Source organism: Episyrphus balteatus, chromosome 4, assembly GCF_945859705.1.
Source record: "Episyrphus balteatus chromosome 4, idEpiBalt1.1, whole genome shotgun sequence".
Lineage (NCBI taxonomy): Eukaryota > Metazoa > Arthropoda > Insecta > Diptera > Syrphidae > Episyrphus > Episyrphus balteatus.
The window spans coordinates 82,723,333-82,740,871 of record NC_079137.1 but is presented as its reverse complement, the minus strand read 5'-3'; the positions used below and the strand labels follow the sequence as shown (position 1 = coordinate 82,740,871).

General features: G+C 29.7%; 1 protein-coding gene across 4 annotated transcripts; it reads left to right on the top strand.

The window, feature by feature from the left end:
- Positions 1–3,145: 3,145 nt before the first annotated feature.
- On the top strand, positions 3,146–16,848 carry LOC129919790 (galactosylgalactosylxylosylprotein 3-beta-glucuronosyltransferase P). Of its 4 annotated transcripts, none has more exons than XM_056000844.1 (7): positions 3,146–3,502; positions 10,913–11,170; positions 11,569–11,793; positions 13,278–13,464; positions 13,542–13,699; positions 15,797–16,087; positions 16,150–16,848. In XM_056000844.1, the coding sequence occupies exons 2-7, from the start codon at positions 11,045–11,047 to the stop codon at positions 16,261–16,263; spliced, it is 1,101 nt and encodes a 366-aa protein (XP_055856819.1). In that variant the 5' UTR covers positions 3,146–3,502; positions 10,913–11,044; the 3' UTR covers positions 16,264–16,848. The 4 variants fall into 4 exon arrangements, with proteins under 4 accessions (XP_055856819.1, XP_055856818.1, XP_055856817.1 ...); XM_056000843.1 differs by having other exon boundaries at positions 3,146–3,506; XM_056000842.1 differs by lacking the exon at positions 3,146–3,502 and adding an exon at positions 3,900–4,430.
- The last annotated feature ends 691 nt before the right edge of the window (positions 16,849–17,539 follow it).

Below are 17,539 nucleotides of genomic sequence, written 5' to 3'. Positions count from 1 at the left end.
CAAGAATGTATAGATATTTACTACAGTCCAATCGCCGTTTCTCGATTTCATTTTTCTCCTTCTCAAAAGCAATGGTATCAAAATGGTTCAAATCGAACATGAAAAACTTTTCGCTCGGAATTAGCAATCAGCAATAAAAGAAATTAAATTTTCCATGTGGAATCTTTTTCACGTGAATCTCACATTAGGGGTAAAAAAGTTTTTTTTTATTTTTGGTGGTGTTAGTAATAGTATTGTGTTTTTATAGATTAAGAGACTTCAATTTTTTTTTAAACACTCTATCTTGTATGGAAACTTTGACTATCTATGATGTATGATATGAAATATGATGTACATAAATTAGGAATGATCTTTTCGGTTAAGGGAACATAACCACTTGTAATCTTGAAAAAATCGTGTATTTTTCTTAAATATTTTGAATCCAAATAATGTTTCAAAATACTATCCGAAAATTGTATATTGATCCGGCAAATAGTTTCGAAGTAATAACCATACCTACTTGTAAAGACCTTAATCGCGTTTTTCTTGAAACTGTTTCGATGAAGAAAATTTCACCGATCGGGCTGAAATTGTCACACAATCTTTTTAGATACTTTTAACAAATAATGATAGAAATTCGAAATGAAATAAATTCGAATTTTTAAGCCACTCTTAAATTTAAGCTTAAATTTTCTTGAAAACAATTTTTTTTTCTTCGGGAAGCTGTCATTTATCAAAAATCAAAATTTTGACTATTCCATCTATCATTTCCTGTATTCATCTACCCTAAAAATTTTTTTATTTAAAAAAATTTGAATCAGAGATACCCTCCACCTTCACCGCCAGACACGTTTTCATGGAGGTCCTCTAGGAGACTTACTTTACTGCAGGAACAACTCATACACAATATTATTTTCTAAAGAGCAAGATGTAAAAGTTTTCTATAGCGGAACCTTTAATACATGGATCAACGCACAGTATCTTGTTTTTTTCTTCATCGTGTGGTCTGTGGTATGATTAACTGAGTCAAAAGTTAACGGTTTGGATTTTTTTCATTAACTTTTAAAATACATTTTTGGGAATCTTGTGTTGTTGTTTTTGTTTAAATAAGTGTTCAAACGCAATACACAAAAATTTTAAAATTGTATACCGTATTATATTGTAATAATTAGATTGAATATTTGTTTTTTTTTGTAAAACAAAAAGATTTGGCTGCTGAAAGTTATAGTGTTAAGATTTCGTATGAAAAAAAAAACACTCATACGCCATACAACATTTTTTCATGATTAGTTATTACAACATTATTATACTGTTTTTAATAATTTTTGTTTTAAAAATATACATTTTTTTATTGTGTTAAGCTGTTCTTTAGTGACCCAGACCCTTGTTTTCATGCTCCGTTAATAATTACTTTTTTTGGGCTTAATTATTTGAAGAAATACCAAGCTTTCTAACTTCAATTAAATTATAGTAATATCTTCTCTGAGTTTTCAGATATCCAATATCTAGTACGCTTTTCTTGTCCGCATACTAATTTTTATATACCTATGTACGTTCAAGTCATTTATCTCTAAAGGAATGCTTAATAATCGTTTATCTTTCTTATGAAGGTTATTTAAAAAAAAATACTTAAAGTTAACAGTTTGTATATATTTACCCCTAGCTTTCATTTGACACTGATTGTGATTTTCCTTGGTTCTGGTTCATTATAATGTTGCCCCCTCTTCTTTATCAAAAAACCTCAAGAATTTGTCGGTTCTTTAGCGGTTATAAATTAACTCGCTAAATCATAGCAATTTTATATGTAAATTCAACCTCTTACCACAAAACTTATTTCTAGTCAGCAATTTTAGTCTGCTTGCCATAAATTATCTACAAAATAAAATACAAATCAACTGCCCGAGAAGATATCCCTCAAAATTTGAATACTTCTTCAAATAATCTTATTAAACTTAGTATAAACAAGCAAATCTCATATAAGCTCTAACTTGGACAACTGTATGCTAAAAAACGATCTGAACGAAATTCAAGTGACCGTTTTTCTTATTTCTTTTTTTTTTTTGCTGACGCCCACATTGCTGAAATTATTGTTTGCACTTAATTTGTTCATAAATAATCTTAAATGCGTGGTGAATTGTGTATAGCACATTTTGCCATTTAGGTCATTACCTTTCAATTGTATATTCTTCTACGAGTACAACGATAATAGGGACTTAAAACGAATCAAAACACAATAAGCTATTGTGTGTGATTGCAAGTTATAAGCTCTCCCAAGACCGGGACAAACTGGTTGGACGGACAATAAGAAAATTATAAATCTTTTATATTAAAGGCATTTTTTTTATGAATGGCTATCAATGGGTCTTTCAATTTCAACACTCTCTTTATCGCACACTCGTGTTGATATGTCCGAATATACGAATATACATATCTGAAATGATAAGAAATTTTTATAATTTAGAAGAACCCCTCATAAATGCGCTAGTGTTTCCTAGCAAGACTCTACTCCAACTCTGATAAGACCCATGTTCAACATCTTTGACAAGCAAACCAATTACCTATTTATATTATACAAAAATGCTTGCTCTCGTACAAGTACGTACCACATCTACTACTTGTTTTACTATGCGCGGTGGCGGTGTATAGTTCTAATTTCTAATAGAGAGCAAAGCCAAAAGGAAACCCCTATTTAGGGTAGGTATCGTATTATAGTGTATGTGGTTTGATACTTTATTATTCCGATGATAGATTAACAAAACATGTGGTACGCCCAGCTGTTTTCTTCTGGTCGGTAACTCTCATTTATTTTAATGCCAGAGCTAGAGTAGTAATGTTGTGGTGGTTGAAATAGAGAACTTTATTTCAATTCCAAGTTGAAGCTCGATGAGAAAAACACATACAAAGTCTTCGCCTCCACCCTTAATATGCTCTCACCAGCCAGCAATTTGGCTCTCTTTTCGCCAGGGAACGTCCGTCAGCAGCATAGTGTCGTGTCGGTCTACACTCTATGGAGTCCGCAACACACACCATCAAAACACTATGACTTGTCAACGTAGTCGTGATGATTTCGTGGACTCAACTGCGCCGGGCTGGGGCTGTTTTGGTTCTGTTTCTGCCATATTATTTGATATCTTCCTACAGCTCCAAACAGCGAAATATTGCATACATCGGCAACAGAAAAGACAGCTCAGCTAGTATCGAGATACCAACCGATGTCGCCACCACTGTCGCGATGAAAAAAGTTCTACATTTCACCGAGACCGATTAAATAAAATATATATTTTATTATTTTATCAGAATATTTATTTTATTTATTATAATTTATAATCGTGTGTGCAAAGCTTAAATAGTCCTTAAATAAAAAAAAGTATCCCTGCCTCAGAAATAATATGTGTAAATATTCTCGACATTCGACATAAAACAAAAAAAGTTTAATTCCAAACTTAATGACAAGTGCTGGCTAACACACAAAATACATCATCGTTTTAATGTTTGTGTACGGAAGCAAAAATTTAAGGATTGTGTAGGTAATTTTTTAATAAATTTTCTCAAGTCTGAGGTAAACCCGAAAAATGGAAAAATGTATCTATTCACTCATTTTACTGGTGAAAAGTCAAAAGATATAACCTTGAAAAGTGTTTGATCCAGAGCAACTTTATACTCTTATTGCGGATATCCTACATCGCCATTACTTTTTTTTTTTTTCATCCTGCATTGTACTTTTACTGCTGGCACAGATATACTATGTCGGCGCCGACATTGTGGAGTCCTTCTGTCTCATAGAAAAGAAAATATAAAACAATATAATATTGTTGTTGCTCCGGCTATAGAAATCTTTATCGGAAAAGGAAGTACATATTTTTTTTTTTACACTGCGTTTGCTTTATCAAGAAGCGATTTTTTGTTGTGTTTTTTTTTTTTTTTTTTTTGAATAAAAAAGTTAAAAATAAAATATTTTGATAAAATACAAAAAGTCCAAACCATCTCCAAACACAAAAAAGAAAGATATTCTTGAGAATCTAAAGGGAAGTGTTAACCCCAAGAGTGAAATCATACATAGTATATCTTCTACCCTCTGTCATTGTTTTGATTATGATACATACTTGCCATACAAATTTATATGGAAATACTGCTGACTTGTATGGGCATATGGTTAATTTTGTTATTTCTGCGGTAACATAGCTTCTATATTTATGTAAAATAAAAAAAGGTGTAATACGAGTACTCTATACCCCCCTCGAGTATATTTGCATTGTGAAATAATAATAATTGTTATTATAACTTTTAATGCTATGGAAACATAATAAAAACAAAAAATTAAAAAAAAAAAGATCTCAGTGGTTAAACAATCAATAACGCAACAGAAGATACATAAATTTAATACATATACCTGCCTTCCTGTTTTATAGAAGTTTCAACAACCCTCTGCAGTGTTAATCTACGCGCTTAAGGTAAAAAGAAAGAAAAAAAATAAAAATGTAATTTTGTTAATGTACATAGATAATAATCAATTGGGAACACTTTGGGGCGAGTAGACTTATGATTATGATTTGAGTGTAATTAAGAACGTTTTAGATATTTATTAGTGTCATTAATATACTTGGGTTGGGTTGGATATAGTCAGTGTGTCCCTTTTTATTAATAGTTTTTTGATATTACCACCGGCAACGTTTAAAAAAAATATACTTAAAATTTAACTTGACCTGACTCAATTTCCATAGATGTATGGTTTTTTTTTTTCTTCCCGTCTCCATGTCGTAGGTATAAGTACATTTAATTGAAAACTAGGTGCAACTAGGACATGAAAAAAAGAAAAGTGATGTCCTCATTTTGATGGATATTCATTTTTTGAAAAGGATCCCCTCTTGATGGTGTGGGCAGGGCTGATTAAGTATTGTTTCAATGCATGTTGATTGCTTGTTTTTGCTTTGGTGTATACGTGTATTTATATTATATGAGTTAAACCTACCTACTTTGAATTAGAACGAATGGTATTGAAATAAAGTCAAGCTAGATAAGACCTCATAGCTATTACATGCAGATCAATTGATTGTTTGTTGAGAGTGAAACTTTGCTACGAACGGTTATATCGATAGTTATTTATAAGTTATAACTAATACTTTAATAATACCACAAAAAAATTAATTAAATGAGTTATTCTGATAAGATCAGATAGATAAGAGTTTTGAGAAAAAAAATCCAATTAAGTTTGGAAAAAATTGATGATATTATCAAAAATAAAAACTTTTCTGTGCAATAGTTTTTTAGTTTGTTTGTTTTTGCTGAAACATTAATTCTTTTTTGTTTTATCTCTTAATAAATCAAGTAAGGATTTAATATTTTGTCTTCATCGAAGATGACTAATGATGACTTCGAAAAATAGAACCAATAGGAATTACTTATTCAAAACAAATTAAAAAGAGCAGATTTGTCTGTACGTGACGGTTATTAATAAGAACGGTATTACGTTATGATTTAAATATGTTTGTTCAAAAAGTCCGATTGCATATTTATATGAAAAAGTAATATGTACTCCTTTAAAAAAAAAAAACTATCCAAGACTTTGATTTGTTTATCATTAACAAACCATTATTTCTACAAATATAAAATCTAGTCGCTGTTTTAGTAATTTCGTTTATTCCCGAAGCATTTAAAATATAAAACAGACACACATAACTGTAAGTAGGTACAATGTCTATTGTATTTTTAATGAAAGATAACTGAAAAGATAAGCTATTCCAACTAAACTATTTGATCTGATTTCTAGATCTGATTTCTAGACCATTGATTTTTTCCAATTTATTTCTCGGGTGTCGCAATTCTCGAAAATTAAATATATTTATTGCAGTGGGGTCTTGATTAATTCACATATCAGATTATAGATTTTCGCTTTTTAATTATTTGTCACACATATCAGTAATGACCAATAAATATTTTCATACAATCAAAATTCATATCGTAATAACTCGATTTTTGTAAAACTTCAATTTCTTGGTAAATTAGAATTAATATTTTTTTTATTTGCCCTACCATTGCAGTGGTTTCAAGTATAACAACAAGGACACAACACAGTCTAAAACCTATAAGCGACGGTAAAAAATAAAAATACTTCTTTTTTTCTCTTCGTTCGTTACCCATCATCAATCAGTTAAAAAATTAAAAAATTTGAACTATGTATAGTTAATAACTACGCTGATTGTGCCAAAACTTATCAATAAAAATAATGAAGTTCTGGAGCTTTTACAATTTTTAAAAACTTTTTCGTTTTATGTCAAATAATCTTTAATATTTTTAAGAGATACCTAAGTAATTTTACACGGTGGGCAGGAAGCATCGATAGGTATCACAAAAATGTCGACAAAAATTGCAAGTTGGGTTGTATTCGTTGATGATTATACGTCCAAAATCCGTTGGAATTGAAATCCTAGCTGCTCCTTTTCAAAAGTTATTCATATTGTTTTATTTCTAATCGGGACAATTTGGAATAAAAATCTTGGGGAAAGTACGATAACTTAGGCGACAAGAATTGATAACGATATTTTGTAGAGGAGTTTAATACAATAATTTTTTACTATGGGAGGGGGGGTCCATCTCACCCCGTTTAGGCGGGAGGGGCAATTTTCTAAAATAACACGTTAAATACAAAAAAAAATTATTTAAAAACAACGGCAACACTTACAGTTATGAATGATACCTTTTTCAAAAGCCAGAATTGTACACTTGATTCTAATTTTTAAATCAAATTATTGCAATTAATTGTTCTCGAAATAATCAACTTCAAAGTCAAACTTTGGGAAAAAAGTTAAAAAAACACGTTAAATACAATTTTTACCAAGATTGTAAATTTAAATATGAAATAAATCAATAAAATAAGCAGCCTCAATCAATTTTTTATCAAATACTAAAATCCATATGCTTCTATGCCCTATAATTTCCGAGAAAATTAAAAATAAGAAAATTACCTTTTTATCAGATTTTCATTTTCTTAACTATTTTCGCCAATATGAACAGCTTTTTAACTTAAAAGTATCATGGCTGGCGCACTTCGCGGGTTCTCAGGATTCAAATTTTTTTTTGGGTCCTCTGTCCCGCTAAGACAACTTCGTTGCTTCGCTTAGGCCATTTGAAATTGGTACTAAGAATCTCGCGATTTTTTTATAAAATAAAAATGGTTAAGATATGAAGTTCAAGGCGTATCAAAGTGAGATGGCTAAAAGGGGGGGCATGCTGCTCCCCTGCAACCCCCCAGCTTGGGCAAACTATAGGATTGATTTGGGGTGGGGTCAAGGTTGGGTATGTACAAAGTTTCTTTTGAATTCGAAAAAAACTTTTAAATTCTGAAGAAAATTTGCCTTCACCCAAACTCGCACCCACCCCAAATCCTATAAAAGTGAGCTCAACCAGGGGGGTTGTAAGGGGGCATACTGCTTGCAAGCATTATGTTTATGTAAACAAGAAAACAGCTAAAAAATAGAAATCCGATAAAAAATAAGTTTTTTAATTTTCAATTTTCTCAAAAACTAGAAAGCATAGAAGCATATAATTTTCAGAATTTGATTGTAAATTAATTGATGAAGTTTATTTCATTGATTTATTTCGTATTTAAATTCACATTCTTGGTAAAAATAGTATTTAAAGTGTTTTTTTTTCAACTTTTTTCCCAAATTTTGACTTTGAAGTGGATTATTTCGAGAACAATTAATTGCAATAATTTGATTTAAAAGTTAAAATCAAGTGTAAATTTCTGGCTTTTGAAAAAGGTATCATTCATAACTGTAAGTGTTGCCGTTGTTTTTAAATAATTTTTTTTGTATTTAACGTGATATTTTAGAAAGTTGCCCCTCCCGCCTAAACGGGGTGAGATGGACCCCCCTCCCATAGTACAAAATTATTGCATTAAATTCCTCTACAAAATACAGTTATCAATTCTTGTCGCCTAAGTTATCGTACTTTCCCCAAGATTTTTATTCCAAATTGTCCCGATTAGAAATACAAAATTATGAATAACTTTTGAAAAGGAGCAGCTAGGATTTCAATTCCAACGGATTTTGGACGTATAATCATCAACGAATACAACCCAACTTGCAGTTTTTGTCGACATTTTTGTGATACCTATCGATGCTTCCTGCCCACCGTGTTTATTAACAAGATTCCTTACAACTATAAATAAACCACACTGATATCATCACATATACCTACAGTGAATTAACCACAGAGGTCAACTAAATCAGAAAATTATTTATTTTCTATCCGTTGTTATAATTGTAACTAAGGGTCACTGTGGCGTATGTGGAATATTTTTTTACTATTGAAAAGGGTACAAATTTTTCTATCGCTGATAGAAAGACTTTTGCTAACATATCAGAGTCTAGTTAATGCAGTTTTTATTTTTTTAATTGTTATTATTAAAATTTGGACCCCAAGGTTGATGAATCCACATAAATTGAGTTTTTGAATTTTCTTAAAGTTATCAAACAAAAAATAAAATTTGCAATATATTTGTTATATAATGGTTACTTCAAGCCATACACATCATTTTTCAGTCGCAAGCTAAGCGGGCATAAATTCTTATGTAACCGGAAAGAACAACTCAAATGATTTCCGATTATTTTTTTAAAGAAAAACACCTCCTAGAAACACACAAATGCACCTCAGTTGTTAAAAAAAAAATTGCAAAGTAACGCGTGATGTAGTTACAAATTTGTGTCACCTCGATTGTATATGCATACATAAATGTATGAACCACTATATACTAAAAGAAGAACTTTAAAAAATTAAATTAATCATTTATTTTTATCTTTCTAATCGATAAATATTGTTTATTCAACTAAATATTTTTATAAATTCATATAAGAAAACAGCAACAATAACATTAACTCATTTTTTTCGGCAAAAACAAAATCCAAAATTAAAACGATTAGATTAGATTACCTACATTATTGAATTTTTTTAAAATAACTTGAGTCCGACTGAGTTAACTGGTGTTTGATTAATTTTTACCGCTAAACTCTAATCTAATCTATTACTCAAATCAATTTTCGATTTCTGTGCTACGTTTAACAACAAATAACCTAAATTTATTTGTATTGGTTTACTTTTAAAGATATTATATCATTTGCACTCTGCATTTATTAAGCCTTGTTATAGAAAAAAAAACAAAAATTCTGAAAATAAAATAAATAATATAGTTGTTATATTTTCTTTTATTTGTATTTATTTATTTACCCTAGAAAAACTAAAAAAACTATTATAAAATTAACTTAACTTTCTACTTCCATAGCTCTGTTTCACATTTATTTACATTGCTATTGATTTTTTTACAACTCAACTAATTACAAAGCAATTCAAGAATCAAGAAAAGTACTTTTAGATTGATAAATCACGAATTTTCAGGAATAAATAGTTTCGTATATGGCATGGGCATCTATCCAAGGTCTTCAATAAAATATGTAGAATAGGAACTTTAATTTTAAATATGTGCTCATGTCAAGAGGATTACTTCACATTAAAGCTTTTCGAAATTACTGGTATCTAGGGTATAAGTGGATATGTGTCAACATACATAAAGAGAGATATAAAAAAAAGTTTTATTCGATACCACTTGTGACTGACACATCGAGCACTCATATACAAAAATAAAAACGCTGTCTAATATGATGGTTTTTAATGACTTCCTGTGCGATAAGAATCTATTCCTTGAAATTGGTGAGCTTAATGAACATTTGCTGTCATCTTATCTAATTGCAGCCCTTTACACCTTAATGAAAAACGATTAAAAATAAGCTAAATTAAAAATCTATTAAGGATACCTACAACAAAATAATCTTCCAAAAAAAACCATTAACGGATTTAAATATAATTAAACTTTCGTTTCAATGAACTTCCAAAGCTTACCATAATTATTTTGAGTTACTTGAAGTACCTACCTATTAAAAGATACAACAATTCTATTTACTATTGCCTTTCTTTTGAGGCATTTAAAAAATCTAGGAATTGGGGGCAATAATCCTGAATAAAAATTCCCCTGGAAATGTTTCACATGTTTTAAACATGGGAACGAAAATGATCATGACAAGTTTCCCTCGGAATTAATTTGTATCGGCAGCAAAATTTCCAGGGAAATTTAGCTGTTATTTCATACGTTCCACAATTCTACGATTCCCAATTCCTCAAAAAATTCCGAGGGAAAAAAATATTCCGACGGAAACAAAATTCCTCTGGAGATTCAGGATAGGGCCCATTATCTATTGTCTTTTTTTGCGATTCAGGTTCTTGACATATTAAATTGATTAAAAATATCAGCGCAAAATTTTAACAATTCAGTAAATTCCTAATGCCATTTTAGTAAGTTACTATACCAAAAAGCGGACTGATTTTTTACTTAGTAACTTACTAAATGACTTTAGCTATTTACTAAATCATTTAAAATTTTGCGCTATTATTACTAGGAAGTTCTTTGTGATAAGTATTCTGCTGGAGCAATTTAATTAACCGTCTAGTTGAGATTCTCTGATAAAGGGTTCAGTTATCATTATCTAAAGCTACTTAAGAAACAGAATTTCTCTGCATTTTAGATTATCGAATATGGTCTAATGGCACACTGAGTATTTACACTCTGTGACATCGAATGCTAGGACGCTAGGAATATTTTAAAAACAAAGAAAAGACAATCCTTTTTTATTGTAGCTTCAGTTTAGGGAACATCGCTATTTCATAAGTTCAATCCGTAGATAGAAACGTAAGCATATTTACTCTTTTTAACTGTTATGTATAATTTTTATCAGTAGCAAGTTGTTAGCAGATTGTATAGCGTGTAAGCTATAAACAATATTTTTCGTAACGATATTAAAATTGGACAACGGTTGTACCGTTACGTTCTTCTTGGCACCTAGATAACTATATTATTTTTTCTGTTTTTTTTTTCTAATTTCAGGTTAAAAAGAAATAAAATCCAACTCGGCTGTGATGCATTGTTGTTAACGTATACTTAGCATTGGACATAATCTTTGGTACGATTTAGACTTTACTTATAAATAAAACAAAAAAACAAAAGCACAAACACAAAATGGCGATAGCAAGATCCTTCAAAATGTACCTGACTATTTTCATAGCAACAACATGCTTTTACATGGTACTGTATCAGTACCATATGTCCAAAGGCAATTCTGTGCTACCAGCAGAGGAAATAAAGGTAAGTTAATCTTAACAAACATTAATTAACTTTGATAATAAAACTATTTAAAAAACAAACAAACAACCATAGAATGTTGTAGGCATCAATAAAAAAAAAAAAAAACAGCTCTCCACCACTTATTTAGGAAATTTTTGAGTGTTTACTTATATAAATTTTAAATTTAATTTACTGCACCATTTATACCTCCGTGAAATCTGAATATGAAATCTGAATGTGAGTTTAATATAAAAAATAGCTATTCAAATGGAATGATGGACCCATATCTCACTTTAATATTCATAGTAATGTTTTTTTTTTTTAAATACACAATATTTAATTATTATTATTACCTTCCAAAAAGTGTATTTAGCCATCAAATTTTTGTTTATTTTTTTAATTATATACAATTCTTACAGGCTTCTAAAACACGAGCCAAAAACAGATCACTTCAAAAATACAGTGTTAATGTTGGATCAACTCCATCGGTAGAATCCCTTGGGACCAACAACATCAGTAACTACATTATAAAAGATAGTACTCCTAGTGCTACCACAATAACAACTACAACCACCACCTCCATCACCACAATCATATCCACCAATGCCCATACAGTCAAAAACAAAACTGCTGAAAATCTGCCCGTAAATAAACCAAAAAACAAAATAATCGTCTTAAACTTAAACTTATTCTACATAAAAAAAATAAATATATCACCGTCAAGGAATGTGTATTTAATATTCACGTATGCTCAAGACAGTTTTTTGGTGTGAACTTTTTAGTTTTTGGTCTTTTAAGAGCTTTTTATATTTTGTAAATCAGAAAACACATCAAACCATTTTTGTGTCATTACGCAAAAGAAAATACCCTTAGAACCCTAAAATGTTTAAACTGTTTAGATTTACAAATACTTTTATACTTCACTACTTTTTAAACGTTCGGTTGCGCTTTAGCCTTATTTGCATTTCGAGCTATATTTGACCTCTTATACAAAACTCTCTTCAAAATTGAGGTTTTTGACTTTATTGAACTGTATATAAATGTCTGCACTCATGAACGTGGGTACTGAATGAATGTTGAGAACTGTATTGACTATACACTACGCACGTACCGGATTCATTTTTAGTTAGTTAAGGATTCCAGAATTTAGGTAATAACTTCATTAATTTGTACCCATTTTATAAAAACCGTTTTATGATGCTGAATGTACTGAGTATATTTACAAGTTTGTACTCATTTGTACCAAAAAGCCTGTTGTGATTTTACAAAAACAAACAAATACTGTACTGAGAATAACATATTCTGCAACTCACACAGAGCTCAATAAATAATAGATTAACTATGTAGGTATACAAATATAAGAAGATGTAAACAGTACTTATAGTTGTAATCAGTACATTCCACTGTTTTAAGTGCAATGCTTTTCATTAAACGTTTTTAATGATAACCACAGTTCTTATTCTTAACACATTTGCCTAAACGAGTCGTTATATTCCAATGATAAGTGTTCTGTAATCAGTACATTTCCACGTACTCATTACAGTACATTTCCATGTACTCATTACAATCAATGAGTATGACTCAGAAAAATGTTGATATTATTGACACTCCAAAACGTTAATCCTATCTTTCAAGCTCTTATTACAAAGTTAAAAGGCAATTAAAACTTATAAATAAAAAGTCCACACAAAAGTCTTGTCCAAAAGCTTACCTTCAATCATTCCTTGACTAGATTAGTATATAAATAATCTTTTAATTTTTTCTAAAAAAAAATGCATGCATGCTTTAAACAATCTAACACTTTTAAAAATATTTTATATAATTTTTTTATATATATATTTTGTTTTTTACTGACTTAAACCCGCTTTGGATGCTGCTTCTTTTAACAAAATTGGGATAACTACTTATTACAAAATATACTGACCGCATGAAAATACTAAAAGTCGTAAAAAAAAAACTTTAACAGCCGCATGATGATTGTGCACTTATGTATATGACTTATAATTCACTTCAGCCTTGTCATTTTATGAAAAGATATTATTTGTACGTTTTCTACTCAAATCTAAATACATATTAAATACAAATTAAGATAGATTTTTCCACTAATATTACAAATCTATATTTCCAGCCCCCACTGTATATTATAACCCCAACTTATAGGAGACCTGAACAACTTGCAGAGTTAACGAGACTAGGATATACTCTTAAGCATGTGGCCAATTTATTGTGGTTGGTAATCGAAGATGCAAACAAGACATCGGATTTAGTTAGCAAGACTCTTAACCGCATAGGTATTCCTTATGAGTATTTAATTGGTAAGCATAAATCGGTGTTTTACAATACTTTGGTATTTTTTTAAATATTATTATTTTTTTTTTATTTGAACGTTCAGCTCCAATGCCAGAAGAATATAAAAAGAAAAATAAAGCGAAACCTCGTGGGGTATCAAATAGAAATCGAGGCCTGGAATGGCTGAGAGGAAATGCAACTGAGGGAGTTTTTTATTTTGCTGACGATGATAACACTTACGATATTTCAATTTTCGAACAGGTGAGAATGAATGAAATGAAAAAATAACATACACATGTCGTGAATCGTTATGTATCTATGTCTTCCGCTGTACAGAAGTAGAGGTTCTTAAAAAGTGACATATTTACAGAGAAAATGTTTTAAGTTTAGGTATGTACTTCAAGTAAAGAACTTTAATACGTAATGTCTTGTTGAAAAAAATTTTTTTTTGAGGAAAAGCACATACATAGATAGAAAAACTATGTTAATATAAATCAAATAAATGAGCTGTGGACTAATCTAATCTTCAGCGTTGTTATATTTAATACAAATATTAACTTCGACACTTCGAGATTTTACTTTTATTATTTCCTATATTCTGCTCCATTTTATAATCAAAATCACTGTGAAACTATTTATGGACGGTAGTAGAATCTGCTCGTCCCTACTAGCAATAAACTAGAAATAAATTAAATACCACCAGATGAGCTACTAAATAAATGTGTTGTGGAAGAAGTACCACAAGGAACGATTTTTGGACCAATACTTTTTTTGATTTTTATTAATGCTAATCTGCATATGATGTCCAACTTCATCTAACTAATGGCTGTTTATCAGCTTAACGAATTGTCTTTTTTCATCAAAGCAGATCTCAGTTTTTTAACAGTAAAATGTACACATTGTCATTGTTCAAACGAGTTGATTGGAAAGTTAACCGAAAAAAAAAACAATATCAATTTAACATTTTTTAATTATCAGCAAAAAATGCTCTATAAAATGTGTTTTATGACAATTAAAATAATATTTTTATTATCAGGATGATATTCAAATATCACATTTTTGAAATTTTTTTTTTGGTATTTTATTACCAATTTTTCATATCAATTTCTCATTCCAAAATATCAAGTAAAAAACTCTTAATGTGTACTACACTAGCCCAAAAAATTAAGGGAACAAAAAAAAATCGTGATTTTTTTAAGTGATTTTCGAAAGGCTGTATCTCAGTAAAACATGATCGCATCATGACAAAATAAAAAGCATGTGAAAGCTCTATTTTTCTAGTTTTAGGATTAAATGTTAAAATATTTTTTTTTAAACGGTAAAATAGCTAAATCGTTGGAACTGTTCAAAAACCAAAATTTTCTAAATTCTAAAATTGGAAAATTTTGGTTTGTGAACAGTTTCAACGATTTAGCTATTTTACAATTTGAAATAAAATATTTGGTCATAAAATCCAAGAACAATGTAGCTTTCACATGCTTTTTGTTTTGTCATGATTCGAACATTTTTGACTGAGATACAGCATATCGAAAATCACTAAAAAAATACGATTTTTTTCCCCTTAATAAGATTTGAAAACAGAAAATCTCAGTACATAACTATCAATTTATTAATAGTTCACATTCGCAACACGGGTGGTAAGCTTCCTTATACAATTCACTTGTATTTATATTTTGCCGTTAAGGCTATCTATGGTAAACGGCCGAATATCGACTGTTTGGCGATACTATAGTTCCTAAATACATAATAACAACCTTTTGTGTCAAAAAATCTTAATATTAAAGGTAATAATTTTCCACTATGGAAATCGTGCTTCGTACATAATGCATCAAAAGAAGTACCTTACCTACTAGGAGTAAAAATAATTTCAATTTGTTCAATTAAAACGCAGATCCTTTGAAAATGTTTGCAGAAATACGATGCCTTGGCGGTAACCACAATATTTTGCTTTTATTTTAAGTGATAAAAATATATAAGCACGCACGTAATTCAAAACAAAAAACGCTGTTTTCTATTGGCACATGAGATCAAAACAAAACCCTCTATGAATGAACGTAGGTATAAAGTTGTGTTTCTAGATGTCTAGGATTTTCATTGTTCGAAAACAATAGTACGACACGAGTATTTGTATGACTGACCAACTTATATTGTTTGTCGCATGTTTACACAAATGGTTTTAGTTCTTGGGATTGCTTAACACAACTGAACAATCAAACAAATTATGGATCAGACTTACCATTGAACAATTGTTTTATTTGAGGAAGTACTTTAGTTTATAGATGTTTCTACGTCAAAGTTATCTCATGATAACGATTACCTACATTTATTTTTTTTTTTTATTTTTATTTATTTATTTAGATGCGATATACTAAGAAAGTTTCAATGTGGCCGGTTGGCTTGGTAACAAAATTAGGTATCAGTACTCCAATCATACGAAATGGTAAAATAGATGGATTTTACGATGGATGGATAGGAGGGCGAAAATATCCAGTCGATATGGCTGGATTTGCAGTAAATGTTAAATTTCTGCTAGACCGGCCCAAAGCGAAAATGCCATTTAAACCGGGCTACGAAGAGGATGGCTTTTTAAAGAGTTTAGCTCCTCTTAACAATACTGAAATAGAGCTTTTGGCATCAGACTGTACTGAGGTATAATTCATTCTTGTCAATTTCGTTTTCTTTTAGTAAATCCAAAATAATTATAATTTCAGATCCTAACGTGGCATACACAAACCAAAAAGAATCCACCGGCGCAGATCTTAAACATGACAAAGTATCACAATACAAATCTAGTCCGACTTGACGGAAGTCTAATTCGCACATAAAACCCCAACAAAAAAAGAACAACTTTTGGCACCGTTAAAGCTGGATTGAAAGGTGTAAAAATAACATCACTTTCATAATACCTATAATATTCGGGAATATTTCTAAATAAAAAAAAATTCCCAAAAGAATATAAATACGATTGGAAATATTTTAATCGATTGGTGAAAATAAATGTATAGTTATCTATCAGTATTAAAACAAAACAAAAAAAAAAAAAAAATAATAACTGCAATATTCTCTCCGCTGCTGTGTTAAATCTACAATCCATTGTTTATTTATTACTTGATTGAGAAGTAGATACTGCTGCGAGAGCTCTTTTTTTAACTACAAATTTTATAATAAATTTACACTTACTTTCCAAATAAAAATAAAAATATTAATTCCTATTCAGCAAATGGAATACCAAATAAAAAAAAAACAACAAATACAATCTTTTAAAATACTTTTGGTACTTAACATAACTCTGTATATTACTGTAAAATTAATTAGCACTAGTGTTTATAGTTATTATTATTATTAATATTATTGTAAATTAGATAGGAATTATAAATTTTAAATTTTTAAAGCACTAATTATTACAAATTAATTCTACTAAAAAATAACATACAAAAAAATTAATTTTACAATATTTTGCTAAGTAAACCAAAATAAATAAAAAAAAAAAAACAAATTAAAATAACTTTAAAAACAGGATAATGTGTCTTCTCATTATTTTTCTACAACCATTTATAAACAATTTAAGCCCAGTAAGTTATTATTATGTGTAAAGCCTAGTACACACTTGTTGTACAAGTCGTGAAGTGAATTCATACAATTTTTATTTGTTTTCAATTTTCGAATTAATTTTTTTCGAAAAATATATAAGGAGAGTAGATTCACGAGTGAAAGAGATTCCCGTACATTTTGCACGTGAACTATTTCACGTCGTGAAGCAAAACTCTCGAATTTTTTTTCACCACGAAAGTTCACAGGAACGTTCACGGGTGAAGCCTAGTACGCTGCTGATACGAAAAATTTTCAAGTCTCCAAAGTCGACAACGAAAATGCTAACGAAAAAATATCATCGAGTATTCTGTCAAAGTCAAAATAAAAAGAATTTTAAATTATTTTAAAATTAAGAAAAACAACAGAAAATAATTGTTAAAGCAAGAAATAAATGAATTAAAAGTGAAAAAACCGTCAACACTGCTCTTGGAGTTAAGAAAATGCACAAGACAGTAAAAAGTAAGTGACAGATGAGTGAAAACTCTCCAATTTTTCGCTAGAGCTGCGTAC

Coding starts and splice junctions, on each gene's coding strand:
- LOC129919790 (XM_056000844.1), top strand. CDS start 11,045: ATGGCGATAGCAAGATCCTTCAAAATGTACCTGACTATTTTCATAGCA. Junction 13,465..13,541: donor TCCTTATGAGTATTTAATTG/GTAAGCATAAAT, acceptor TTGAACGTTCAG/CTCCAATGCCAGAAGAATAT. Junction 16,088..16,149: donor TGGCATCAGACTGTACTGAG/GTATAATTCATT, acceptor TTATAATTTCAG/ATCCTAACGTGGCATACACA.